The sequence below is a fragment of the Ranitomeya variabilis genome, chromosome 3 (genome assembly GCF_051348905.1).
Source record: "Ranitomeya variabilis isolate aRanVar5 chromosome 3, aRanVar5.hap1, whole genome shotgun sequence".
NCBI lineage: Eukaryota > Metazoa > Chordata > Amphibia > Anura > Dendrobatidae > Ranitomeya > Ranitomeya variabilis.
In genome coordinates this window covers 552,609,837-552,637,671 of record NC_135234.1, presented here as the reverse complement: position 1 = coordinate 552,637,671, position 27,835 = coordinate 552,609,837, and the positions used below count along the sequence as shown (strand labels likewise).

At 43.9% G+C, this 27,835-nt stretch overlaps 1 protein-coding gene across 1 annotated transcript in view; it reads left to right on the top strand.

The window, feature by feature from the left end:
* Nucleotides 1–27,835, top strand: part of GPC6 (glypican 6) — a 1,709,607-nt gene that overhangs the window by 360,212 nt on the left and 1,321,560 nt on the right. The window contains exon 2 of the mRNA XM_077297170.1: nucleotides 1,751–1,909. Within this exon, the coding sequence (XP_077153285.1) occupies nucleotides 1,751–1,909 (159 nt within the window). The remainder of the gene's footprint in view (nucleotides 1–1,750; nucleotides 1,910–27,835) is intronic.

Sequence of the window (27,835 nt, the reverse complement as noted above, 5' to 3'; positions counted from 1 at the left end):
ATATTATATAAGTGAATAATAAGTAATATGGGAAAATGAAAGCATTGGAGCTTAAAAAAGTGTCTATTTCTGTATATCCAATATCGATGTAAATACTTTTATGCCCAAAATTTACTCCTAGAATTTTTTTGTAATTTTTGGGCATAAAAGTATTTACATCGATTTTTCTGGCTAAAATACAATGTTGTATTGCACATCATGTATATTCAGTGTGAAATAACAAATGCAGCAATTTGAAAAGATGCTTAGTGACTTAAGGCCCCGTCTCACATAGCGAGATCGCTAGCGAGATCGCTGCTGAGTCACAAGTTTTGTGACGCAACAGCGACCTCAGTAGCGATCTCGCTATGTGTGACACGTACCAGCGACCAGGCCCCTGCTGCGAGATCGCTGGTCGTGTCGGAATGGCCTGGACCTTTTTTTGGTCGTTGAGGCCCCGCTGACATCGCTGAATCGGTGTGTGACACCGATCCAGCGATGTCTTCACTGGTAACCAGGGTAAACATCGGGTTACTAAGCGCAGGGCCGCGCTTAGTAACCCGATGTTTACCCTGGTTACCAGCGTAAATGTAAAAAAAAACAAACACTACATACTTGCCTTCTGATGTCCGTCAGGTCCCTTGCCGTCTGCTTCCTGCTCTCACTGACTGCCGGCCGTACAGTGAGAAGTGAGAGCACAGCAGTGACGTCACCGCTGCGCTCTGCTCTCACTGTACGGCGGCTCAGTCAGAGCAGGAAGCAGACGGCAAGGGACCTGGACACCGAAAGGCGAGTATGTAGTGTTTGTTTTTTTTGGTAACCAGGGTAAACATCGGGTTACTAAGCGCGGCCCTGCGCTTAGTAACCCGATGTTTACCCTGGTTACCCGGGTGCTGCAGGGGGACTTCGGCATCGTTGAAGACAGTTTCAACGATGCCGAAGTCGTTCCCCTGATCGTTGGTCGCTGGAGAGAGCTGTCTGTGTGACAGCTCCCCAGCGACCACACAACGACTTACCAACGATCACGGCCAGGTCATATCGCTGGTCGTGATCGTTGGTAAATCGCTTAGTGAGACGGGGCCTCTAGATGGAAATTGTCCAAGGACACGACTATTACTGTTCTCTGTCTGGCATTATTTGGTATGTGCTTACCTTCAACTCAACCGCTATGAATGATTCACAAGGACAGCTAGGTCAAAGAGTGTTGAAAATAAATGGTCCCTGTGGGAAGCCCAATAATAGAGGAATTAACCAATTATCAATTATATCTGCAGAACATTATATATTTAATTCATCTTCCCTACATGTTTATCCTTTTTCAAAGCTATTGTTTATAGATGTTCGTGAAGTATTCCCATTTCATTTGTAACTGTAAAATACACAAGCTTATTGTCAAACATTTCTGCTTGTTCTGGTAATATGGTCACATTTTAGCATCTGTATTATGGCATGCCCTTGGGATCCTGCGAAACCAGGACCCTATGATGATCTAAATTCAGTTCAGTATTACCAGGAGAGTTCAAATGCTGAACAGGTGCAAAAATTCAGCCATATAAAGACATTACAGAAACAGCCTAAAATGCAACATACATTTTCAACCTCTAAAACCATTCTATAAATGCAATATCATAACATAATAATATTTTTATTGTTCTGCTGTCATAATGCATGTGTAACAAAAATGACTATGCCTTAAATACTGTAAATAAAATTAACATATCAACTTCAGGCTTTTCTATAATCAAATTTCTGTGTTTTTTTTCTCTGGCAGGGGAGCATCTTCGTGTATGTCCTCAGGAATATACATGCTGCACAACTAAAATGGAAAATAAACTTAGTCAACAAAGTAAATTGGAGTTTGAGAATCTAGTCCAAGAAACCAGTCATTTTGTCCGTACCACCTTTATATTGTGGCATCGAAAGTTTGATGGTAAGGAGATTTTGCCAGAAAAAGAGTTTTCTCTAAGACATGCATTCATCACCATTTTAATCAACCACCACATTTTATTAAGTATTTTTGGGAATTTCATTTAGTATTTCATTACTAAACATTACAATTAATGGATGGGTAGTGTTGCTTTTTTAACATTTATTGTTCTTAATCATATGATTCACTTTAAATTAGATTCTGGATTAACAACCAAATTTCTCACTAGGAAGTTTCACATTACTGGACAATCCTGATTTAACCACAAGGACATATAGCAATGCAGTGCTATTGATAAGGTGTTATTTGGAGCTGATGTTAAAAGTATACATGGCAGGCATGAGCCAGAGTGTTGTTAATGTAGCTGTTGTACTGTTTATAAGGAGATTATCTTTACAACCGGAATTCATTGCGAAGCAAATACTTTTCACAGCTGAGAGGTTTATACCACTTTTACCAATCTAATTAATCCTTGGTTGTTTGACTGGTCTCATGCGACTCCATAAAGTGCTGTGATCACTAGAAGATTTCTATGATCAGTGGGATTAACATTTTTATTTATGTGGGTGCAAATATAAATAGAAACAACTGAAGAATAAGAAAAAAAATTTTGTATGTCAGACTAACCCAATGTTATACCAACAAATATATACAGTATTTACACTCCTCGACATTAAAAATGCAAAACTATGAAGGAAAAGTCTTGGATTTCTGGAAATCACAGGATTGAAAGGCATAGTAATGATGTGCAAATGATGAAGAATGTAAACAGTTTTCAAAACATTTTAATTTATTCACTATGAGCGCCATATGCAGAAATATATAGATGATCAGATCAGGCACAATTCTAATTACTTATAAATTTGATTTGCAGGGAAGTTATTCTTCTTAAATTTTTCCTTTATTATACTCAATAGGACTCGAACTTAAAAGCACAACGTTTGTACCGGACAGAAAAATGGGGAAATCTATACAATGCACATATCATTTTATTTGAGATGGTGCCAAGAGATTATTTTCTGTGTCCTGTGACTGGCATCTAGCTGAAAAGGACATTTTAAAGTAACAGTGTAAGAAGAGATGATTAGTTACAGGGGTTCTCCAGGTTTGGAGAACCTTCTGGGACTGAAAACTCATGAATCCTCATGATGAGCATGTCAAGATCCTCCAGACACGAGATGCATACATCCAGGCCACATTCCGACTAGATGTGTGTGTGGACTCGTTCAAATCACTTACATTGAGTAAGGCCACACAAGTCTACTCGGAATGCGGCCAGGAGTATGCATATCACATACTTGTGGTCATATGGCCTCCCACTCCTGGCTCCAGCACAGGAATATCCACATAGCACTATCTGCACTTTGGGGATTTATAAGTCTGCAATCACATAGAGTGACTGAAGCCTTTCATGCTAGAAATAGACAAACCCTATATTTTATAGTGGCTCACTATTCTTCTCCAAAATGTCCCTTTCAGGAAGATATTATACATAAGATAAACTTCTAAATTATGTTTATGTTTACACTTTGCATCTCTGAAGCCTGTAGTTACTGCATCAAAAAGTTGTCTAGTAAATAGTGCTCAGCCAGTAAAAAGGTTGTAGACTGAGCCACTACAACATGAATATCCGAACTTGTACCAGAAATTGTGGAACCTCTTTTTTTCTGACTAGTTAAAAAAACAAAACAAAAAACATTTTTTCTTTTTTTATTCTAGTGAATTTTGTACAAATGGTTTTACTTTTCACCTTATGAACCCTCTTGCTTTAACCCTTTCACGACATGCGCCATACTAGTACAGCGCATGTCGTGTCTCCCCCTCTGATGTGGGCTCCAGTGCTGAGCCTACAACAAAGTCGCGACATGTCAGCTGTTTTGTACAGCTGACATGTGCGCGCAATAGCGGCAGGTGGAATCACGATCCACCTGCCGCTATTAACTAGTTAAATGCCGCTGTTACATGATCGGGGGTCAGTGATGTGTCAGCATGACAAACTGAGGTCTATTGGAGACCTCTATGGTTGTTGATGCCGGCTTGCTGTGAGAGCCACCCTGTGGTCGGCGCTCATAGCAAGCCTGTAATTCAGCTACATAGCAGCAATCTGATGATCGCTGCTATGTAGCAGAGCCGATCAGGCTATGCCAGCTTCTAGCCTCCCATGGAGGTTATTGAAGCATGGCAAAAGAAAAATGTTTTAAAAAAATATGAAAAAAATAAAAAAAATATAAAAGTTTAAATCACCCCCCTTTAGCCCCATTCAAAATAAAACAATAAAAAAATCAAACCTACACATATTTGGTATCACCCGATCTATCAATAAAAAAAGGGTTAACTTGATCGCTAAACAGCGTAGCGAGAAAAAAATTCAAAACGCCAGAATTATGTTTTTTGTTCGTGTGACATTGTATTAAAATGCAACAATGGGTGATCGAAAGAACGTATTTGCACAAAAGTGGTATCATTAAAAACATCAGCTTGCCACGCAAAACATAAGCCCTCACCCGACCCCAGATCCCAAAAAGTGGAAATGCTATGGGTATTGGAAAATGGCGCAATTTTTTTTTTATAGCAAAGTTTGGAATCTTTTTTCACCACTTAGATAAAAAATAACCTAGACATGTTTGGTGTCTATGAACTCATACTGACTTGAAGAATCAAAATGGCAGGTTAATTTTAGCATTTAGTGAACCTAGCAAAAAAGCCAAACAAAAAACAAGTGTGGGATTGCACTTTTTTTGTAATTTCACAACACTTGGAATTATTTTCCCATTTTATAGTACAAGGCATGGTAAAACTAATGTTGTCGTTCAAAAGTACAACTCATCCCACAAAACATAAGCCCTCACATGGCCATATTGACAGAAAAATAAAAAAGTTATGGCTCTGGGAAGGAGGGGAGCGAAAAACGAAAATGCAAAAACAAAAAAGGGCTGCATCTTGAAGGGGTTAAGACCGGTCATAAGGCAACTTTTTTTGTCAGACACTATTAGGTTTCTAGCTTGATGAAGAGGTTGTGTATAGCCTCAAAACATGTTGACACTGTAAACCTGTACATTAAAATTTCTCGTGTTAATCTGTATCTAGTCTTCATCAGCAGCTCATTGAATGCACCTCCATCCAATTACATAAAGTTAAAGATGGCATATTTCTTTTGTATTTTAGGGAAAAAATGTATTGTCATTTTTTACATTTTTGAAACTTACATTAAGGAAAATGAGCTAGCGTAAAGGTTAAGGAACCCTTAGAGATTTGTGTGCTCAAATAACTTTCATCAAGGTTTCAGACCTTAATTAGCCTGTTGAGGTAATGGTATGTTTACTATCACTATCATTGTTAGGAAAGGCCAAGTGATTCAAATTTCCCAGCTTTATAAAACCCAGCCTCCTCTAACCTTGCACTAAAAAACAGCAGCCATTGGTTCTTTTAAAAAGCTGCCTAGCACTCTGAAAATGAAAATGCTGGAGGCCCTCAAAGCAGGAGAAGGCTATAAGAAGATAGCAGAGTATTTTCAAGTTCCCCTTCCCTCAGTTTAAAATCTAATTAATAAATGGCAGCTAACTTGAACAGTGGAGGTCAATATAAGGTCTGGAAGATCAAGCAAGATTTCAGTGAGAGCTACTCATAGGATAGCTAGAGAGGCAAATCAGAAGGCACACTTGATTGCAAAATAAAAAATAAATAATAATAAAAATAATTTCAGGAAAAGAACATCTCGTCAACCATTTAAACAAAACTCATCAGGAGTTTGCTAAGTAAATTACAGACACTGTCAGGTTGGCACTGTTATATTGATTAAAATGATACTTTGGTTAATTAAATCTGTCTTGTGATTGTTGTTTAATCTGTGTTTCTAGTTTTCAGTTAATAAGATTCTCGTGCTTTGGGGCAGGTCTGTGGGCAGGGCTTTATGTGGTGCTCTGCATCCTCATGAGGTTATGACAGGTCACTGATCCTTCAGTGACCTGCCTCCTATTTTACATAATGCATATAAATTGTAGGCTTCAAAAAAGAAATGACATCCAGCTAAATGGTGCTTGCCGATAGACGGTAATGCACATGCACTGCTGCCATTTTGCTGGAGGAAAAAAAATGTGGCAAAATGGTGCCACCACTTGCGCAGTAGCATCCATCGGTAAGAGATAAATGCTATTGTGCAGTTGCCGCCACCAGCGCCATTTTGCAGGATGTAATTTTTTTTTAAGCATTGCATAGAAAAAACCTGCTGAAATATCATCTTTAACTAGGGAGCATTGCTCACAAAAATCTATTTAAGCTTTAATGCCCTCTTCATAAAATCCATAAAAATAGCACTTACTAAAAAGTCCAAAATTCCTGGAATGGTGTGGTGGATTTGAAAAAAGAAAAGAATGCTCAGGGCAGCAGCAAAAATGGACTAAGAGCAAAAAGTGGCCACTTTTGATCTGGTGACAGGTCTTCTTTAAATGATGACTATAAGAATTTCTGCAGATGACTGTATTTTTGGTCCGAGTGCGATCAAACAAAACATCGAATCTCATTCAGACTAATGCTATGGGACCGTGCACACTAATGATTTTCAGACAGATTTTGTCTGAGAAAATAAATTGCAGCATGCACAATTTGAATCTGACATTTGGATCGCACTCAGCCATGCAAATTAATGAGTGCATGGGAAAAATGGGACTGCACTTGGATGACATCGGAGTGCAGTCTGATTTTCATGGACTGACAGAATGGACAAAATGGGAGATTTTTTTCCATCTTCTCCTCATCTGAGAAAATTGGATCACAAATTATCAGTGTTATCAGAGTGTGATCAGCATAGTCGAACTGGTTTTCTAAGATGAGAGATAAAACGGTCATGTGAACAGTGCCTGAAATTAACTCTCATCCATGAGCTACAATCCTAGTCCGAGCCTTGAATGCATTTGAAGATGTTTAATTCAGAGTGAGAGTGATGAAATGGTATTTGTTAATAGTTATAGGGGCTCTGCATATGATGGAATAAATACATGTTATCAGCAGCATGCATGGGATTTTAATGTAGTGGTCAAACTACGCAAATGATGTAGACTGGATTGTCAAATGTTATGCTTAGTAATAGATACATTTTTTGTGGTGAATCTCATGGAACACTTGGTGTCTGATTCTGCAGAATGCTTTGAAATCTCACAAGAGCTAATTTACATGTTGGATAAAAACTGTAATTGACAGCTATATTGAGTGATCGCAATGTTTCTGCTTGTGGTCGTTTTTTATGTAATAAATTAAACCAATACAAATCAAAATTTCCTTCAAGAAAGTACTTCAGTGCTGGAGCAGAAGAAGGTAAACATCATATATCCGTTATGTAATAAATTGTCATTACACCATGTGGAGTGATTTCACCTCCTAACAGATAGAAGACTCACAAATCAAAAACTTTTATGGAGAGAAACAATAAAATTCTCTTTTGAACATGAAATTGATTCTTGCTGCTCATAATGTAAAAAGAATGCTGCTTAATGCTTAGAAAGTGCATATTAGCCTGCCGCTGAATGGGTCTTTATTATTGGCCTGCACAGAATGGGAATCATTTATTTTCCATGAAAATAAGGAGCATTAAATTTGTGACAGTAATCTGTAATCACTGGGGAGTTTATTCAACCTTGCAATTAAGCCTGAAAGCTGGAACTGGCTTCTTGTTCTTTTACAGATTAGGTTTATTGAAAATCACAATCTAGTGATTTTTTTGCCATGCTTAAAAGGGGAAACTATCATTAAATAACATTAAAATGATGTAGAAAATGAAAAGAAACACAAACACAAAGGAACTTGTATTTTATGTTTACAAGGATATAAACCATTTCTGTAAGTGGATTTCCACCCACAAGTTAAAATTAGATTGTCATTATCAAATCATAACTGAGCACAGTAGCCAAGGATTAGCAATAATTATGTTTCACTTACTTACAGTAGATATTTTTGCAAAGCGACAAGAGGAAGCAAAGCCATATTGGTAGACTGATTATAAAAACTTGCACTTTGTTAATGATAAAAAATGGTGACAAAATCATAACAAAGCAACATTTGGTTTACTAAAAGGACTTTTTGTTATAAAATTGATGGTTGTTTTTTTTTTTCCAAAAGCAGCGCCAGCCTTAGCTATGTGCTGTTTTTGGTATTTCATCTCATACAATTAAATAGGGATAAACTGCAGCAATCATTCATCAATGAAAACAGCTTCATTAAAACTTAGTATTTCATAAAAAGATCACAATTAAAGAAAAACAACTTGTGCTTACTAAACACATAGCCAAACAATGGTGAATAGATAAACTCCGTAGTCACCATCTCGATCTACTTAGGCTTCTTTCACACTTCCGTCTTCCAAATCTGCACAGGATCCGTCAAGACGTTGAAATGACGGATCCTGTGCAGATTGTGGAAAACGTGTGCACTGGGCCCATCTTTCTGACGGACCCGTTGAGCCTATGTGCACCTGTTGTGTATGTGTCTTTGCAGCAGTTTTCCGCTGCAAAAACGCATACCCAACACAAACCAGGTTAAAAAAAAAATAAAAAATCGCAGTATTCTCACCTACCGGTGTTCCCGTGCAGCGATACTCCCGGCAGCTAGTGTTCCTAGTAATACATTGCGAAATCTCGCGAGAAGTCGCGGTTTTGCGAGACCGCGACTTCTTGTGAGATTTCGCAATGTATTACTAGGAATGCTAGCTGCCGGGAACATCGGTGACGCTGCGCCGGAATGCCTGTAGGTGAGAATATTGCGATTTTTAAATTTTTTTATTATTTTTAACATTATATCTTGTTACTATTGATGCTGCATAGGCAGCATCAATAGTAAAAAGAGAAAGAGAGCGAGCGAGAGAGAATTTCCCTGACGTAAAATTCTTCCACGCATGCTCTCTTTGAAAAGGCGGGACCCGCCGCTGGATTCCTGCTTTTCACAGGTAGCGACGCATCCTGCGCCCATAGGCTACTATTGTAGCCAGTGACGGGCAGCGCAGGATGCGTCGCTGACCGATTTTCCGACGTTCAGAAAAAACGTTCCCCTGAACGTTTTCTCTGCCTGACGGACCGTTTTTTTATGCAGGATCCAGTGAAAGATGGATGAAACAAATGGCCATCCGTCACAATCCGTCGCTAATACAAGTCTATGGGAAAATGCAGGATCCTGCAAATTTTTTTGCAGGATCCTGCATTCTCAAAAAGCGACGGATTGTGACGGAAACTGAAAGACGGAAGTGTGAAAGAGGCCTAGTCAGTTATTCTATAGTAAACACTATGTTGTTGTAATTCAAAGAAATTCTGATTGTAGATCGAGTAATGTGCAAAATTCACTACTGTCACTTACAATACACTGGTCTCACCCCAGTAAGACGCTAAGCACGTCAACGACTATAAAATCCATTGACCAGGTTCTTCTTCCTGTACTTGCTCTAGAACCCAAAAGCCTTCAAAATATAATAACATATGGTGGTTAATATAGAAGAATTGTTAAGGACGTAGATCCACATGATGAATACCATGTTCTCCTAATCACCAGTGTTTCTTCATGTTTTTAGTACTCATATGCTTTTGGTGTTTTTTTTTACTTTCATTGATTCATTTGTAATTTTACTCTGTATGAATAAATGTGGAGTCTTAGGTCGGCGTCACACTAGCGAGTTTTACAGATGTATGAGAGGCGCAGAAAATACGCATTGCACACGGACTAATGATTTTCTATGGGTCAGCTCCTATCTGCCGTATTTTACGAATCCGTATTATACGGTATTGTAAGGGCTTAGAAAATCGCAGCATGCTGCGTTTGTCAGCGTATTGTGCAAAAAATACGCCAATGCAAGTCTATGGGGGCACGCAAAATACGGAATGCACACGAACCATGCGTGTGACTTGCGAGAAATACGCTAGACTTTGGCAGGTGACAGGAATTGTGCCAAGGCCTCAATCAGGAAGCTTAGACATGCTAATTAGCTGAAAAAGCCAGACAGACATCCCGGAAGTCTGCTGCATGCCTCCACGGAGTCTGAAGCAGCATTGCTACTATAATGAATGTGGACATGCTTATCATCCTGGTCCAGGAAAGGCCTGAAATTTGGAACCAAAGGGATGAAAACTATGCAAACCTGGCAAGAAAAGAGGCTGCATGGAGGAGCATATGTGGGTCCCTATTCCCAAATTATGATCAGCGGCCAAGTGAGGTCCAGAGCCAAATAACTAAGTACACTCATGTTTCTACATTCATTTTTAAGTGAAACTGCAGTACCTAAGTGATTTTATTCACATTTAAATATGTTGTTTATTATTCTAGTTATTTATTTATATAGCACCATTAATTCCAGAGGGCTAGGAGTGGGGCAGCAGCTCCGCCGAAAAAAAAAAAATATCTATTATGACAGACTGTCGTTTTTGGATCCCAGTATGGATCTCAGACCGTAAGTACAAACCTCACAACACATTACACATATGTTTTCAATGATCAGACATTATTTTTTTTCCATACTTTCATAACAGAACACAGTCTAACCTCACTGAGAGGGAGACAGGATCAGACTCAGAGCTTGTGATTGATCCAATTGGGGAAGGAGAAGAGGTGGCTGGCCCATCTTCTGCTCCTTCAAGGTCTATCCCTCCAGGATCCACTTCATCTGGCCATCAAGCTCCTGCAACAACTGCCCAAGATGAGGCCCCAACACCCACAGCAGCAGCAGTACAAGGAAGCCAGGATGATCCTGGAAACAGCAGTAGCCCTACTGTGCCACTGGAGACCTCCCCACAGGCTGCTGTAATTTCAAGGCGTGGCCGCCGAAGGAGAGATCTCCAAGAAAGTCAAAGGAAAGTGGATGCTGTGGTCCTTAACTATCTTGCAAGGGCTACTCAGGATGAGGGGGAGGAGTCATTTGCGAGGAGCCTGGCCCGGTACCTACGTCCCCTACCTCGTGAGATGAGGCTACGTGTGAGAGGATGTCTTCGAATCCTTATTGATGCATGCACCCCCCAAATGACCCATATGTGTTGTTTGAGTTTATTGAGAGGTGGCAGCTCTCATCACATAACGTCCTGCATTTGCCAAGATCTCAACAGATGCATGCTCAACAGGGATTTGAAGCACCTCCTCCACATGTGCCTACACCTCAAACCCTTCCCACCCAAAACCCAAGGCAAGCTCAGTACCATATGCCAGCCTACCATCAACATTCCCAATATGGCCACTTGTCCAGACCCAGTGCTGGAGGCTGGTCCCAACCTGGGTTTTGATGACATGGCCATATTGGGGGTGGCTATGAGTCAAGGCCATATTTCCAGCAACATGAGGGCCAGAGTCAAATCCCTTATGGCCAATACCCAACTGGCCAATATGATCAAGGCCTGTGTTTTGATCCGCCCCACACAGCATCCACACAGGGTGAAGGACAATTGGCGCAACAAAGGCCACCTGAGCAGGACCCTGAGCTTCCGCCATCACCTCCACCAACGTACAGAAATCTGTAAGAACTCTTTTATTGTGTTCGGCTTTTTGCCGCATAACCATGTTTTCGTTTACTTTGTGCTGTAATAGCACTTTGTTATGTTGTTCCTAAAAACAAAAATTCCAAAAAAAATTGGGATACAAAGCCATATGAAAATAATTTGGTTTTACGTTAACAACAAAAGGCGTTTGCTATAATTAAAATATATAGTCAAAAGCCAATTGACGTCTGTGGGACAATCATTTTTACATCACACACATATGCTCTGTTCATAACCATCTGGTAATTAAGTAAATACAACACACAGAGTTCAGTATTTAAAGAAAAATGATATTTTTGGCAGATAATATAGTTAAAAAGTAAGAAATCACAACTGAGAAACAGCATAATCTTGCCAGGGAGTAGCACCCTGAGGAGAAACAAAATAATTTGAGAAAGCATCTCTCACTTTTAGGCCAGAAAGGGGACGGCGCGGAGGAGGGCAATGGGGTGTAGGCCTACTCACATTGGGCAACATTTCTTCACCAATAGCAGCTGAGGAGCAATCATGAAGTCTTGTAAAATTGTGCAAAACAAGACACGCTTTAATTACTTCATTAATAGTAGCCTCACTCAGCTGAATGGCAGACTGGAGGACACGTCATTTGGCACATCCCAAAGGCACGCTCTACCAGTCTACGCGCCCTGGAAAGCCTCAAATTAAATACACGCCGCCGGTGATCTAGGTTGCACCTGGGATAAGGCCTCATGACATGCCTTGTCAATTGGAAGGCCTCATCTCCCACAAGAACATATGGCACTGCTTCAGCATTATAGCCTGGGAGTTGTTGTGGTGGTGGGAGGTCTAACTGGTTTTCATATAGCCCCCGACTCATAATGGATGAATTGAACACCGTTGAGTCTCCTGTTCACCCATAGGCCCAAATGACTACAATTATAAACCTGTAGTTACTGTCAACTATAGCTAACAGAACTACAGAGAAAAACTGCTTATAATTGTAGAATTGTGAGCCAGAGTTCGGCAGCTTACGCACCCTGATATGTTTCCCATCCAGGGCTCCAATGCAGTGAGGGAAGTCACAAGTGTCATTGAATCCACGGGCTATTTTGAGCCAATTATCCAGTTTTGGCTCAGGCAGGTAAAGTTCCTGTAGTTTAGCCCATATTTCACTATATGTTGAGTGCACAATGCCAGAAATCGTGGACCGCCCAATGAGAAACTCCAGGTGTAGTCCTGCATAAGACAATCCAGTTGACAGGAAGCTGAAAGGACAGAAAAATAATATTAGCTAGTTAACAATAGTTTACACAAAACATGAAGAAGCACAAGTATGTTGTAGATTTGAAAACACAGGAATAACACTGAAATTATTCAAAATTTACCTAGGTTACATAAGTAGAACATTACAAATACATATTTTGGATGTGCTTTTGCCCTAATTTACACATATAGTTTAAAATACCTGCTAGCAAACAACCCTTAAAAAAAACATCATCAACATACAGTATGTGAGAATGTTGAATACATACCGTAAGGTAAGGAGAAGACGCTCATCTGCGGATACGATTTTTCGCATCCTGGTGTCCTAATACGTGAGTCCTGGACGTACTGTCTCCAACAAGATATCAAATATTGGTATTGTCATTTGACAGTATAGGTAAAACTTATCAGGATGTGCACACAGAGCTGTATAGAGCCTCTGAAAATGGCCTTTAATGAGGTGTTGGGTCAAAAGAGGATGCACCCACAATCTTCTCCTTCGCGGATCAACAATCTCAGGGTATGGCTGCCCAAACCGACACGAAAAGACCCAGTTAAATAACACCCGCTGAGTTGGGGTGAAGTGCAGTAGGTCAGACATGGTGCAAACGTTACCACAACACACCAACAGACGCACAACCACAAAATGGCCATATGGGAGGGTGCCACCAGTTGTAGAGGCCTTAAATAGGGTTGCTGATGCTGATTTAAATTAATTTCAGGCTACAAAACCGTTAAATGTCCATTTTGTCAGGTTGCGTGGAAAAAACGCAGTATGGATGTCATACGGATCACATACGCAACATTACATGCACAAAATACGCGGCCACACCTTGCCAACGGATTACATATGGAACACTTTGTTACGGCTAGCGGAACGCACCGAATAAATAGAGATGTTTTTATTGATATTGGTGCGTTCGCAGCCCGGCGTCCACCGTGCAGGAGTACCTGCTGCTAGTAATGGCGGCACGATATGGCAGTATGGACTAACTCAGTTACTTCACCGAGTAGTCGTGAAAGAAAAGCACTGTGCCCTGTTAAGCTTCACAGAGGCACAGGCTAACTGCCCACACAGAGAGCAGTCAGTGGTCACGCATGCACACAAAACTCCTCGCCGGAGGTGCCAGCATTCTAGGGGCTTATTTCAGCCGGGTCCCTGAACACTCCTGCTCAAACACACACTTCTCTAACTTGGCATAGAGGAAGTTTGCCTATAGGAGGTCGAAGACTTTGCAAACATCTCTCTGGTGGGAGTCAATATCTGGAGAGTAGATGAGAATATCATCCAGATAGACTACGACCGAGGTGGTGAGCATATCCTGGAAGATATCGTTCACAAAGGCTTGGTAAACGGCTGGGGCATTACAGAGCCCGAAGGGCATCACCAGATATTCATAGTGCCCATCCCTGGTGTTAAAAGCCGTCTTCCATTCATCCCCCTCACGGATGTGAATCAGGTTGTAAGCACCCCGCAGATCTAGTTTAGTAAACACCCTTGCTCCCCGAAGCCTATCGAAGAGCTCAGATATCAAGGGCAAAGGGTACTTATTCTTAACGGTGATGGCGTTAAGACCCCTGTAGTCTATGCATGGACGCAGTTCCCCATTCTTCTGCACAAAGAAGAACCCAGCCCCAGAAGGTGACACTGACTTCCTGATGAACCCTCTTGCCAGATTCTATTGAATGTACTGAGACATTGCCTCCATCTCTGGGAGATATAATGGATAAACTCGACCCCGAGGAGGCTCAGCACCAGGCAAGAGATCAATAGGACAGTCATAGGGGCGATGGGGTGGAAGGGTCTCCGCCACCTTTTTGGAGAACATGTCCGCATAAGACCAATACTGCTTGGGGAGAGAGGATAGTTCTGCGGGTACCTCTGTAGTAGCAACCTGAACGCACTCCCTCTGACACCTACCCCCACAAGATTCACCCCATCCCAAAATTCTGCCTGAGGACCACTCGATATGAGGAGAGTGGTACCGTAACCAAGGTATCCCCAACAGGACCTCATCAATTCCCTCAGGAATGACGAGCAGAGATATAATCTCCTGATGGGATGGCGAAATGGACAGAGTAAAAGGGATGGTCTGGTGTGTTATCTGTGAGGGCAGTGTCGACCCATTCACCACTCATACCGTCACTGGTTGAGCAAGCATAACCAGGGGTATTGCGTGACGTTGGGCGAAAGCAGAAGACATAAAATTGCCCTCCGCCCCAGAATCCACGCAGAGCTCTACCGAGTGGGAGGATGAGCCAATAATAATTGTCCCCTTAAAGGACAATTTGGAGGCAAACGTCGCCGTGTCTAGTGTACCTCCACCTACTACCACTAGACGCTGACGTTTCCACGATCGCTGAGAACATCTGGTGGCAAGATGTCCTGACTGCTGGCAAACATGACAAACCTGGAGTGCATGAGCAGTCCGGGACTTAGAACCCGCTCGTGACACTTCCATGGCCTCATGTGACTCAGGTACCATGACCGGAGATTCGAGAGGTTTGGCGAAGGTGGGAGCCAGCCGAAACCTCTGCCTATACTGGGCTCGCTCTAACCTCCGCTCGTTAAAACAGAAGTCAATTCGAGTAGAGACCGATATTAACTCTTCCAGTGTGGCAGGAATCTCCCTAGTGGCCAGAGCGTCCTTAACGTGATCAGCGAGGCCCCTCCAAAATATGGGGATAAGGGCTTTATCCGACCACTCCAGCTCAGAAGCCAGAGTCCGAAATCGGATGGCAAAATGGCTGACCATGGACTCACCCTGAGTTAATGCCAGCAGTTGGAGCGCCGTGTCATGGGTGACTTGAGGTCCTAAAAAGACCTGTTTCAGAGTGCTCAGGAACTGCGGAGCACTCTGCACCACATGATCGCCACGCTCCCACAGCGGCCTAGCCCACTCCAATGCCCTGTCCGACAAGAGAGACAGAATAAATCCCACCTAGCCCGTTCAGTAGGGAAACGTGCAGCCAGGAGCTCGAGATGAATAGAGCACTGACTCATGAAACCCCTACAAGATTTGCTGTCTCCAGAAAATTTTTCTGGCAGCGGGAGGCGAGATAATGTCGGAACAGGGGTGACAGTTGACAAGGTAGCTGCAGCCATGCTAGCAGCCTGTACAGCAACTGCGGTAACATCCACAGCTGGGGTTGAGCTCTCGAGAGCCGCCAACCTACCCTCCAGCTGCTGGATATACAGCAAAGTTTGCTGAATGTCCGCCATTTACTAACCAGACCCTGGCGCTAGTATTATGTTACGGCTAGCGGAACACACCGAATAAATAGAGATGTTTTTATTGATATTGGTGCGTTCGCAGTCCGGGGTCCACTGTGCAGGAGTACCTGCTGCTAGCAACGGCGGCATGATATGGCGATTTGGACTAACTCAGGTACTTCACCGAGTAATCGTGAAAGAAAAGCACTGTGCCCTGTTAGGCTTCACAGAGGCACAGGCTAACTGCCCACACAGAGAGCAGTCAGTGGTCACGCATGCACACAAAACTCCTCGCCGGAGGTGCCAGCATTCTAGGGGCTTATTTCAGCCGGGTCCCTGAACACATTCAAACACAAACTCCTCGCCAGAGGTGCCAGCATTCTAGGGGCTTATTACAGCCAGGTCCCTGAACACATACTCTTGTGACCACACTGGCGCAAAGCACTTAGCAAACAACAATACTAGCACATGGCCATGCGGTCATGCGAACCTTAAATAGCTGCAGCACGTACAGGACCTTCCTAGAAGGACCAATGAGAAGCTACACCAGAGCGTGAGCACCTACAGGACCTTCCTGAAGGAGCCAATGACCTTAGCTGCAGTATCAGATCAATGGACCCTCGATCTCCACTGAGAGATCTTACTCTGGGCATGCTCAGAGAGAGCAAAGCAGGACTTAGACCCAGAAGAGTCTGCTCGCCGCTGCCCAGCACCGACTTCAATGGCAGAAGCAGGAACGGCAGCAGTAACTCTTAGCACAGAGTCAGACTGAGCGAGACGCTGGGACCGACGTCTCCGCTGAGCAGGCTCCACTGCAGCAGGAGAAGAATGGGAGACCGCAGCGGAGATGGACCGAGAATCCCCCTGTGCAGAGGAGGGAATTCGACCTCTAACACACTATTTCTGGATTATTTCTGCGTATTACGGCTGTAAAAAACAGACCGTATTTTCATACGCCTAGTGTGACGCTGGCCTTAATGACACTATTTTCTTTGATCAGTGATTGGCACTACACTTCATTCCCTTTATCTTGTATGAGTCTGAGCTGTTGTTCCACATACAGTCCATAGACAAGACTGGTGCTGTCTGTCCTTGCTTTATGTCACACAGCAGACAAGATAATGGACCTGACAAGTTCTTTTTAAAGGGGCAGAGTTCATGAAAATGTAGCAGCATCTATATTGCATTAAGCCATAATTGTAATCTCTTCCAAAGTCCTTTTCAGAGAATTATTTACATATTCATGATCTGTCACAATGCTCTGCGGTGCCATTTTTTAAAGCACTGCAGATTGTAATGGGTGGACATGATGCCTGTTTTTGGCTGCAACAGCATTACCCTTGAGTCTTCACTTGCACTCTCTTTAAGAATGTATCTCATGTCCTCCTCTCTTCTTGACTGTTTTCTTTTAATTTTTCTTTGCCTGAGCCTCTGCAAATTTCCCACCCCTTGGTGCCTTCCACTATAGCCTGCTGAAGTCCTCCTCATGAAGCCCAAATCACTCTGCCTTTTAGGCATTTTGTGCAGATCATCACAGCTCTGGGACCTTAATGAGAAGTCATCAATAGGGTTGAGCGAAACGGGTCGATCATTTTCAAAAGTCGCCGACTTTTGGCTAAGTCGGCGTCTCATGAAACCCGATCCGACCCCTGTGCTTGTCGGCCATGCGGTACGCGACTTTCGCGCCAAAGTCGCGTTTCAATGACGCGAAAAGCGCCATTTCTCAGCCAATGAAGGTGAACGCAGAGTGTGGGCAGCGTGATGACATAGATCCTGGTCCCCACCATCTTAGAGAAGGGCATTGCAGTGATTGGCTTGCTGTCTGCGGCGTCACAGGGGCTATAAAGGGGCGTTCCCGCCGACCGCCATCTTACTGCTGCTGATCTGAGCTTAGGGACAGGTTGCTGCCGCTTCGTCAGAAGCAGGGAGAGCGTTAGGCAGGGTCCACTAACCACCAAACCGCTTGTGCTGCAGCGATTTCCACTGTCCAACACCACCTTCGGTGTGCAGGGACTGTGGAAGCTATTTATTTTTTTTTTTCCCCTCAGCGCTGTAGCTCATTGGGCTGCCCTAGAAGGCTCCGTGATAGCTGTATTGCTGTGTGTACGCCACTGTGGAAACCAACTGCTTTTTTCAAAGCACATATCCTCTTGTTCCTTCCTTTCTGCACAGCTATCTTTTTTGTTTGTCCACACTTTTTATTTAATTTGTGCATCAGTCCACTCCTATTGCTGCCTGCCATACCTGGCTTAGATTACTGCAGGGAGATAGTAATTGTAGGACAGTCCCTGTTTTTTTTTTGTTTTTTTTGTGGGAGATTAAGATTGGCATTTCTGCTACAGTGCCATCCCTGTGTGTGCCATCTCTCACTGAGTGGGCCATAGAAAGCCTATTTATTTTTTCCGTGATTTGTGTTCTAAATTCTACCTCAACACAAAAACACTACATCAATCAGTGGGAGAAAAATATTGGCCTCAGTCAGGGCTTGTGTGCCACTGCTGTGTGTGCTATCTCTCATTCAGTGGGCTATAGAAAGCCTATTTATTTTTTTATTTTTTTTTAATATTATTTGGTTTCTAAAGTCTCCCTGAAAAAAAAAAAAAACCTAAAAAAACAGTGGGAGAGTAATATTGCCCTTTCAGCTTGTGTGCCAGTCTTGACTCCTGGGTGTGCCACCTCTCTCTCATTCAGTGGGCCATAGAAAGCCTATTTATTTTTTCCGTGATTTGTGTTCTAAATTCTACCTCAACACAAAAACACTACATCAATCAGTGGGAGAAAAATATTGGCCTCAGTCAGGGCTTGTGTGCCACTGCTGTGTGTGCTATCTCTCATTCAGTGGGCTATAGAAAGCCTATTTATTTATTTATTTTTTTTCTTATTATTTGGTTTCTAAAGTCTCCCTGAAAAAAAAAAAAAAACATAAAAAAACCGTGGGAGAGTAATATTGCCCTTTCAGCTTGTGTGCCAGTCTTGACTCCTGGGTGTGCCACCTCTCTCTCTCATTCAGTGGGCCATAGAAAAACTATTTTTTTTTTGGTTTTTTTAATATTATTTGGTTTCTAAAGTCTCCCTGAAAAAAAAAAAAAAAACATAAAAAAACAGTGGGAGAGTAATATTGCCCTTTCAGCTTGTGTGCCAGTCTTGACTCCTGGGTGTGCCACCTCTCTCCCTCTCATTCAGTGGGCCATAGAAAGCCTATTTATTTTTTTAAAAAAAATATTATTGGGTTTCTAAAGTCTCCCTTAAAAAACAAAAAATACATAAAAAAACAGTGGGAGAGTAATATTGCCCTTTCAGCTTGTGTGCCAGTCTTGACTCCTGGGTGTGCCACCTCTCTCTCATTCAGTGGGCCATAGAAAGCATTTTTATTTTTTTTCCTTGATTTGTGTTCTAAAATCTACCTCAACACAAAAACACTACATCAATCAGTGGGAGAAAAATATTGGCCTCAGTCAGGGCTTGTGTGCCACTGCTGTGTGTGCTATCTCTCATTCAGTGGGCTATAGAAAGCCTATTTATTTATTTATTTTTTTTCTTATTATTTGGTTTCTAAAGTCTCCCTGAAAAAAAAAAAAAAAACATAAAAAAACCGTGGGAGAGTAATATTGCCCTTTCAGCTTGTGTGCCAGTCTTGACTCCTGGGTGTGCCACCTCTCTCCCTCTCATTCAGTGGGCCATAGAAAGCCTATTTATTTATTTTTTTAAATATTATTGGGTTTCTAAAGTCTCCCTTAAAAAACAAAAAATACATAAAAAAACAGTGGGAGAGTAATATTGCCCTTTCAGCTTGTGTGCCAGTCTTGACTCCTGGGTGTGCCACCTCTGTCTCTCATTCAGTGGGCCATAGAAAGGCTATTTTTTTTTTGGTTTTTTTAATATTATTTGGTTTCTAAAGTCTCCCTGAAAAAAAAAAAAAAACATAAAAAAACAGTGGGAGAGTAATATTGCCCTTTCAGCTTGTGTGCCAGTCTTGACTCCTGGGTGTGCCACCTCTCTCCCTCTCATTCAGTGGGCCATAGAAAGCCTATTTTTTTTTTTTTTAAATATTATTGGGTTTCTAAAGTCTCCCTTAAAAAACAAAAAATACATAAAAAAACAGTGGGAGAGTAATATTGCCCTTTCAGCTTGTGTGCCAGTCTTGACTCCTGGGTGTGCCACCTCTGTCTCTCATTCAGTGGGCCATAGAAAGGCTATTTTTTTTTTGGTTTTTTTAATATTATTTGGTTTCTAAAGTCTCCCTGAAGAAAAAAAAAAAAACATAAAAAAACAGTGGGAGAGTAATATTGCCCTTTCAGCTTGTGCGCCAGTCTTGACTCCTGGGTGTGCCACCTCTCTCTCTCTAATTGTGGGCCATAGAAAGCCTTTTTTTTTTTTTTTTTTTTTATATTATTTGGTTTCTAAAGTCTCCCTGAGAAAAAAAAATAAATAAATTAGGTGGGAGATTAATATTGACATTAGTGCTTGAGTGACAGTCCTGCGTGTGTGTCATCTCTGTGATTTTGTGCCACAGAAAACAGAGTGTGTAACATTGTGCCTGATTTTCCTTGTGGTCTCACCAACCTGTTAAGGGATATTGAAATCATACTGAAGTTATAGCTCACCGTGTAAGTTGTTTGACAGCAACAAATAAAGTTACTTTGGTTAAGATTTTAAAACAATGAGGAAGTCTGGTGCAAGAGGTCGTCGTGGGCGTTCATTGTCAGCTGGTAATGATGGTAGTGGTAGTGGAGCATCAGGTGGTCGTGGGGATAAAAATATTCCACCTAAGTCTGGAGCTGTGGAGCCAGTTTCGTCGTCAGGCTACACAAGGCCTCGAACGCTCTCTTTTCTGGGAGTAGGAAAACCGCTTTTAAAGGCGGAGCAGCAACAGCAAGTTTTGGCTTACATTGCAGACTCAGCCTCTAGCTCTTTTGCCTCCTCTTCCGAAACTGGTAAATGTAAAAGCAGCGCGTCGCTTGTGGATGTTCACGGTCAGGGACAAGTCGCTTCCTTGTCCTCCTCAGCAAAAACTACAACAAGAGAGAAGGATGCAGCAGGCGACACAACGGGTCACTCCATGGAGCTCTTTACACATACCGTCCCTGGCTTAGAAAGTGAAACATTTAACAGGCCATGCCCATTACAAGTATATTCTGACATGGAGTGCACTGATGCACAGCCACAGCCAGAGTACTATGCTGCTCCTTTGACTCAGACCACCACATTGCCCTCTCAGGGTACAGATCCACAATCAGACCCTGATGAGACTATGTTGCCCCGCCACGAACGCTATACCACCGACCGACACAGTGACACAGACGAAGTTGCACACGAGCTCGAAGAGGAGGTAATAGATGACCCAGTTATTGACCCCGATTGGCAGCCATTGGGGGAACAGGGTGCAGGCGGCAGTAGTTCAGAAGCGGAGGTGGAGGAGGGGCCGCAGCAGGCATCAACATCGCAACAGGTTCCATCTGCCGGGCCCGTATCTGGCCCAAAACGCGTGTCAAAGCCAAAACCTGTTGGAGCACAGCGTTGCCATCCGGTTAAAGCTCAGTCTGCAATCCCTGAAAAGGGATCCGAGTCTAGGAAGAGTGCAGTCTGGCATTTTTTTAAACAACATCCAACTGATCAGCGCAAAGTCATCTGTCAAAAATGTTCAACTAGCTTAAGCAGAGGTCAGAATCTGAAAAGTCTAAATACTAGTTGCATGCATAGACACTTAACCACCATGCATTTTCAAGCCTGGACTAACTACCAAACGTCCCTCAAGGTTGTAGCACCCTCGGCCAATGAAGCTAGTCAGCAACGCAACATCCCTTCCGTCACTGTAAGGCCACCATTTTCCGCACCACCGGCAGTATCTGTGCAGGTTTCTTTGCCAGCCAAAAGCAGTCAGGGTCAGGGAATCACCAGTTTTGTAGGAGGAAATATTGCATCTAGGGCACCGGCGGAAACAATACCGTCTCCAACCGTCTCTCAGTCTGCCATGTACACCGGCACACCCGAAAGTTCCACGATCTCCAGCTCTCCAGTCCAGCTCACCCTACATGAGACTCTGGTTAGAAAAAGGAAGTACTTATCCTCGCATCCGCGTACACAGTGTTTTAACGCCCACATAGCTAGACTAATCTCGTTAGAGATGATGCCCTACCGGTTAGTTGAAAGCGAAGCTTTCAAAGCCCTGATGGAGTACGCTGAACCACGATACGAGCTACCCAGTCGACACTTTTTTTCCAGAAAAGCCATCCCAGCCCTGCACCAGCATGTTAAACAGCGCATCGTCCATGCACTCAGGCAATCTGTGAGTACAAAGGTGCACCTGACTACAGATGCATGGACCAGTAGGCATGGCCAGGGACGTTATGTGTCCATCACGGCACACTGGGTGAATGTGGTGGATGCAGGGTCCACAGGCGACATCAATTTAGGGACAGTTGTGCCTAGCCCACGGTCTAGGAAACAGTTGGCTGTAGGCGTTCGCACCCCCTCCTCCTCCTCCTCCTCGTCCTCCTGCAGAAGCTACAGCTCTTCCACAGAACGCAGTCTGCCAACCACTCCATCGGCAGATGACACTGTTGCACACCAGTTGTCCCATTATGGGCCAGCTACTGCCAAGCGTCAGCAGGCTGTATTGGCTATGAAGTGCTTGGGCGACAACAGACACACCGCGGAAGTTCTGTCCGAGTTCTTGCAACAAGAAACGCAGTCGTGGCTGGGCACAGTAGATCTTGAGGCAGGCAAGGTAGTGAGTGATAACGGAAGGAATTTCATGGCTGCCATCTCCCTTTCCCAACTGAAACACATTCCTTGCCTGGCTCACACCTTAAACCTGGTGGTGCAGTGCTTATTGAAAACTTATCCTGGGTTCTCCGACCTGCTCCTCAAAGTGCGTGCACTTTGCTCACATATCCGACGTTCGCCTGTACACGCCAGCCGTATGCAGACCTATCAGCGGTCTTTGAACCTTCCCCAGCATCGCCTAATCATAGACGTTGCAACAAGGTGGAACTCAACACTGCACATGCTTCAGAGACTGTGCGAACAGAGGCGTGCTGTTATTTATTTGTGGGAGGATACACGGGCAGGCAGTAGGATGGCAGACATGGAGTTGTCAGGTGTGCAGTGGTCTAAGATACAAGACATGTGTCAAGTCCTTCAGTGTTTTGAGGAATGCACACAGCTGGTTAGTGCAGACAACGCCGTAATAAGCATGAGCATCCCCCTAATGCGTCTGCTGATGCAAAGTTTGACGCACATAAAGGAGCAGGCGTCTGCACCAGAGGAAGAGGAAAGCCTTGATGACAGTCAGCCATTGTCTGGTCAGGGCAGTGTACAGGACGAGGTAGCGGGCGAAGAGGAGGTGGAGGACGAGGAGGATGATGGGGATGAGTATATTTTTAATGCCGAACCTTTCCCGGGGGCACAGGAAATTGGTTGCGTGTCACGGCCGGGTTCTGGTTTTTTGAGGGACACAAGTGACATAGATTTGCCTGCAACTGCCCCTCAACCAATCACAACCGGAGATTTGACAACTGGAACTTTGGCCCACATGGCGGATTATGCCTTACGTATCCTAAAAAGGGACACACGCATTACGAAAATGATGAACGATGACGATTACTGGTTGGCCTGCCTCCTTGATCCACGCTATAAAGGCAAATTGCAAAATATTATGCCACATGAGAACTTGGAACTAATATTAGCAACCAAACAATCAACTCTTGTTGACCGTTTGCTTCAGGCATTCCCAGCACACAGCGCACGTGATCGTTCTCACACGAGCTCCAGGGGGCAGCAGACTAGGAGTGTTAGGGGTGCACACATCAGAAGTGGCGTTGGACAGAGGGGTTTTCTGACCAGGTTGTGGAGTGATTTTGCTATGACCGCAGACAGGACAGGTACTGCTGCATCAATTGAAAGTGACAGGAGACAACATTTGTCCAGTATGGTTACTAACTATTTTTCATCCCTTATCGATGTTCTCCCTCAACCGTCATTCCCATTTGATTACTGGGCCTCCAAATTAGACACCTGGCCAGAATTGGCAGAATATGCATTGCAGGAGCTTGCTTGCCCGGCAGCAAGTGTCCTATCAGAAAGAGTATTCAGTGCTGCAGGTTCAATATTAACCGAAAAAAGGACTCGTCTGGCTACCCAAAATGTTGACGATCTAACATTCATTAAAATGAACCACAACTGGATTTCGAAATCTTTTGCCCCACCTTGCCCGGCCGACACCTAGCTTTCCTATGAAAGGCTCTTGCCTGTGAATTAGTTTTCTAATGTCTAATTTGCTGCAGCTGATTGTACAGCATACGACATGTTTACACCTCCGTAAATGGCCAAACTCCCCACACGGGGCCGTGGTATCGCGACTTGGCGCAAGCACCCGTGAGACTGCTGTTTGTCTGAAGAGGTGGGTGTGCTCGCTTTTGGTTGACGGCATTGCTACTGGGTCCCTCATAGTACAATGTAGTGTCTCTGGCGGTGGTGGTGCGCACCCAACGTCAGACACACCGTTGTAACATGAGGGGCCCTGGGGTGGTCCCGCCGGCCTCAAGAGAGTTCCCCCCTACCCCAGCTCAAAATGTGCTCTACCACGTGCAAAATTATGTCGCACAGCTCCACCAATCTTTAGTCTATTCGCTGACATCATTCAATGTCTGGCACTGACAATACAAATTTGTAGACATCTATGATGCAACTTAAAGTAGTCTGTGTCTGTGTCCTATATTGGCACCATTAAATAGTTACTGCCAAATTACTATGTCAGAAACTCAGCAGATGAGCCCACCCCTGTACCTAAGTATGCCACCTTTTTTTTTGTTTTGGTTGTTTTGCGAGACATTAACATCTATTTATATTTTGGGAGTACTGGGACAGACACTCCTTGCACTACTCCTCCACTCACCACCAAGCTGCCCGTGTATCCATGTAACCGCTGTAAAACTGCCATGAGCCTATTGTTTGTTATTTTAGGCCTTTGAAGCCTGTCTGCGGTCCCTCCTTCCACTAGTCCTCCACTGACCAGACCACTGCTGCCCGTGTACCCCTGGAACCAATTATAAAGTGCCTACAGCCAGCCCATTTTTTTATGTTAGGCCTTTGAAGCCTGTCTGCGGTCCCTCCTTCCACTAGTCCTCCACTGACCAGACCACTGCTGCCCGTGTACCCCTGGAACCAATTATAAAGTGCCTACAGCCAGCCCATTTTTTTATGTTAGGCCTTTGAAGCCTGTCTGCGGTCCCTCCTTCCACTAGTCCTCCACTGGCCAGACCACTGCTGCCCGTGTACCCCTGGAACCAATTATAAAGTGCCTACAGCCAGCCCATTTTTTTATTTTAGGCCTTTGAAGCCTGTCTGCGGTCCCTCCTTCCACTAGTCCTCCACTGACCAGACCACTGCTGCCCGTGTACCCCTGGAACCAATTATAAAGTGCCTACAGCCAGCCCATTTTTTTATGTTAGGCCTTTGAAGCCTGTCTGCGGTCCTTACTTTAAATACTCCTCCACTCACCACCTAGCTGCCTGTGTATCCATGTAACCGATGTAAAACTGCCATGACTGCCTACTGTTTGTTATTTTAGGCCTTTGATAGCCTGTCTGCGGCCCCTACTTGCAATACTCCTCCACTGACCACAATGCTGCCTGGAGTGCCTGCCTGTGTATCCATGTAACCGATGTAAAACTGCCATGACTGCCTACTGTTTGTTATTTTAGGCCTTTGATAGCCTGTCTGCGGCCCCTACTTGCAATACTCCTCCACTGACCACAATGCTGCCTGGAGTGCCTGCCTGTGTATCCATGTAACCGATGTAAAACTGCCATGACTGCCTACTGTTTGTTATTTTAGGCCTTTGATAGCCTGTCTGCGGCCCCTACTTGCAATACTCCTCCACTGACCACAATGCTGCCTGGAGTGCCTGCCTGTGTATCCATGTAACCGATGTAAAACTGCCATGACTGCCTACTGTTTGTTATTTTAGGCCTTTGATAGCCTGTCTGCGGCCCCTACTTGCAATACTCCTCCACTGACCACAATGCTGCCTGGAGTGCCTGCCTGTGTATCCATGTAACCGATGTAAAACTGCCGTGACTGCCTACTGTTTGTTATTTTAGGCCTTTGATAGCCTGTCTGCGGCCCCTACTTGCAATACTCCTCCACTGACCACAATGCTGCCTGGAGTGCCTGCCTGTGTATCCATGTAACCGATGTAAAACTGCCATGACTGCCTACTGTTTGTTATTTTAGGCCTTTGATAGCCTGTCTGCGGCCCCTACTTGCAATACTCCTCCACTGACCACAATGCTGCCTGGAGTGCCTGCCTGTGTATCCATGTAACCGATGTAAAACTGCCATGACTGCCTACTGTTTGTTATTTTAGGCCTTTGATAGCCTGTCTGCGGCCCCTACTTGCAATACTCCTCCACTGACCACAATGCAGCCTGGAGTGCCTGCCTGTGTATCCATGTAACCGATGTAAAACTGCCATGAGTGCCTACTGTTTGGTATTTTAGGCCTTTGATAGCCTGTCTGCAGCCCCTACTTGCAATACTCCTCCACTGACCACACCAATGCTGCCCGTGTACCCCTGGAACCTATTTAAAAGTTCATAGAGCCTAGTTATATATTTTATTTACTATTAATAAGGCCATGATGGACTACGCTGTACCACGCTACAAGCTAACCAGTCGACACTTCTTTTGCGAGAAAAGCCATCCCAACCCTCCACCAGCATGTAGAAGACCGCATTGTCCATGCACCCTGGCAATCTGTGAGTACAAAGGTGCACCTGACAACAGACGCATGGACCTGTAGGCATGGCCACGGAAGATTACGTGTCCATTACGGCGCAATGGGTTAATGTGGTGGATGCATGGTCCACAGGGGACAGCCTACTAAGTCTGTCTGCAGTCCCTAATTCAAATTGTCCTCCACTGTCTAAATTGGAGCTTCCACCTTCTGGCTTTCGGCCTATAGTATAAGAAATTAAACTGCATTTGGCCTTCAACTTTGGTTAGGGCCTACTAACGGCTTCTGCCCCTCCCTGGTGTTGCCCTCAACTAAATAAAGCTGAGCTTCAACCTTCCGGCTCTCATTAAGTGGTTTTTAAAAAAAAAAATGGTGGTTAGGGCCTACTAACGGCTTCTGCCCCTCCCTGGTGTTGCCCTCAACTAAATAAAGCTGAGCTTCAACCTTCTGCTCCAAATTACCATTTTAAAAAATGCAATAGGCTTTTCCGGCCTACTAAAGGTGTCTGTCTGTGTGCCCCTGCCTGGTGTTGTCCTCAACTAAATAAAGCTGAGCTTCAACCTTCTGCTCCAAATTACCATTTTAAAAAATGCAATAGGCTTTTCCGGCCTACTAAAGGTGTCTGTCTGTGTGCCCCTGCCTGGTGTTGCCCTCAACTAAATAAAGCTGAGCTTCAACCTTCCGGCTCTCATTAAGTGGTTTTTTTAAAAAAAAATGGTGGTTAGGGCCTACTAACGGCTTCTGCCCCTCCCTGGTGTTGCCCTCAACTAAATAAAGCTGAGCTTCAACCTTCTGCTCCAAATTACCATTTTAAAAAATGCAATAGGCTTTTCCGGCCTACTAAAGGTGTCTGTCTGTGTGCCCCTGCCTGGTGTTGTCCTCAACTAAATAAAGCTGAGCTTCAACCTTCTGCTCCAAATTACCATTTTAAAAAATGCAATAGGCTTTTCCGGCCTACTAAAGGTGTCTGTCTGTGTGCCCCTGCCTGGTGTTGCCCTCAACTAAATGAAGCTGAGCTTCAACCTTCCGGCTCTCATTAAGTGGTTTTAAAAAAAAAAAATGGTGGTTAGGGCCTACTAACGGCTTCTGCCCCTCCCTGGTGTTGCCCTCAACTAAATAAAGCTGAGCTTCAACCTTCTGCTCCAAATTACCATTTTAAAAAATGCAATAGGCTTTTCCGGCCTACTAAAGGTGTCTGTCTGTGTGCCCCTGCCTGGTGTTGCCCTCAACTAAATAAAGCTGAGCTTCAACCTTCCGGCT